General features: G+C 46.7%; 1 protein-coding gene across 1 annotated transcript; it reads left to right on the forward strand.

Annotated features, from left to right (window-relative positions):
- Window positions 1–207: 207 nt before the first annotated feature.
- On the forward strand, window positions 208–1476 carry LOC121835230. Its single transcript, XM_042289224.1, has 2 exons — window positions 208–267; window positions 571–1476. Exons 1-2 carry the CDS (start codon window positions 223–225, stop codon window positions 1474–1476), a joined length of 951 nt encoding a protein of 316 aa, XP_042145158.1. The 5' UTR covers window positions 208–222.
- Window positions 1477–1984: the final 508 nt, after the last annotated feature.

The raw sequence follows: 1984 nt of genomic DNA on the forward strand, positions 1-1984 counted from the left end.
CTCGAGGCCCAGGTTGAGGAGCTGACGAGGCAGCTTAATCATGAGAGGGAGCAGCCGGTCGGCCTCGAGAAGCGGGCGGAACAGCTGGGGGAAGTGTGGAAGGCGGGTTTAGAGGAGCGTAAGAAGGAGTGTGACAGTTAGAGCGCCTGGAAAGGGTAATTTGAGCAAGTGAGAGTAGCGAGAGAAGAAAGGAGGAAGTGGGGGCGTGGAACCGGCACAGTCATGGCGGTGCCCTTCACGCATATTCGTTTTCTGCTGCTCATGCAGGTCGTGTGTCGTGGTGCTTCATCGCTATTGCAACGCAACGTCAGCAAAGACACGGAACATCCCCCACCATCGGCTACGCCTGTTTTCGCCTTCAACTCGGATCTTCTCGACGACACCACTCTCGCAACGTGTCCGGCACCCGTTTCTGGCCAGTGTCCGATCCCTGCCTACGAACCTTGGGAGGACAGTTTCGGTGTTTTCAGCCTACAAAAGGCGGAAATCGACAGTCTCGACTTGGGGCGTGGAACCGGCACAGTCATGGCGGTGCCCTTCACGCATATTCGTTTTCTGCTGCTCATGCAGGTTGGTGCCAGCTTCTCTAAATGTTCTAAATTTCGTTTTGCTCTTCTGCCGGTTCCACCCCATGTTGTATTTGCTAACGTTAGATCACGCGGCTTGACCTGCCGATTTCGGAGAGGTTTCGTGTTGTTGCACAATTACGCTTTCTATTTCTTATTGCTACTGCTGTGCGGTGACGTTGAATTAAATCCCGGCCCTCTTTCTGCCGCGCAAGAAAATCAGCTAGTTGAAGCAATGCAACTAATTCCTAGTATGCACGAAGGACAAAAGACTGTAATAAACGAACTGAAAGCCATCAAAGATTTGCAAACCACATTCGAAAGAAAACTGGAGGGCTTATTTTCTCGTATAGCCATAATTGAGAGCGATGTGGCTACAATTAAACCACTGAGGGGAGAATTTGAAGAACTTAAAGCGTCAAATCGGGAACTCGATACGCAGCTTAGAACAACAGCTCTACGTCAAGAAGAACTGGAAAATCAATCTCGGAGAAACAACCTGCTCATCTACGGTTTGCCCGACGTGGCGGCTGAAACCTGGGAAGCTTCAGAGGCTAAGGCTTTATCTTTTTTCGCCGATAAGCTCGATATACACCTTGAAGCTACTAGCATTGAACGAGCGCACAGGATTGGCCGCTTTGCTGCTGATAAAAACCGCCCTTTGATTTCGAAGTTCCTGTCATTTAAAGACAAGCAAAGGGATCTTTCCAAGGCCTTCAAACTAAAACGAAGTGGTTTTTCTATAAGCGACGATTTTTCCCCTGCAGTACAGTTTGCAAGACGCAGACTTCTAGACTACGCAAGTGAGCAGAACGCGCAATTTAAATTGCGATACAACAAGTTAACTATAGGCAACAAAACGTATATGTACGATCCAGATAATAACACTGTGTTCGAAAGTGCCCGGTAACCACCAAAGCATACAAGTGGAAATGGAGAACTTAGCTTTCAAAAACTAGTCTTCATAACTGTCAACTGCAGAAGTGTTAAAAACAAAAAAGACGAACTTGCCTTTCTTCTGAATTCAACACAGGATGATGTGGTTATTGGTACGGAGTCGTGGCGTGATGGTACTATAGACAGTTCTGAAATATTTCCAGCTAACTATGAGGTCTACCGCAAAGATAGAAATCTAAGGGGCGGGGGTGTGTTCTTACTCGTGTCTACAGACCTACCAAGCACAGCCCTTGAATTTCACGACTGTATTTGCAAATCTGTTTGGTGTAAAATCAAACTGCGAGGCTCGAAATTTCTCACAGTCGGCTCATTTTATAGACCACCGGGTAATAATGCACTGGATCCCCTTTTGTGTTTATCTAATACTTTGTCAGCAATAACCCCTGATGACGTCATACTTAGTGGAGACTTTAATCTTCCCGATATAGATTGGGTGGAAAATATACCTAATTTGCGTAATT

Source organism: Ixodes scapularis, unplaced genomic scaffold, assembly GCF_016920785.2.
Source record: "Ixodes scapularis isolate PalLabHiFi unplaced genomic scaffold, ASM1692078v2 PGA_scaffold12__126_contigs__length_90152505, whole genome shotgun sequence".
NCBI classification, from domain to species: Eukaryota; Metazoa; Arthropoda; class Arachnida; order Ixodida; family Ixodidae; genus Ixodes; species Ixodes scapularis.

What these genes read in the sequence shown, in the direction of transcription:
- LOC121835230 (XM_042289224.1), top strand. Translation starts at nt 223, where the DNA reads ATGGCGGTGCCCTTCACGCATATTCGTTTTCTGCTGCTCATGCAG. An exon ending in GTTTTCTGCTGCTCATGCAG is followed by an intron (nt 268 to 570) that starts GTCGTGTGTCGT and finishes CTGCTCATGCAG; the next exon opens with GTTGGTGCCAGCTTCTCTAA.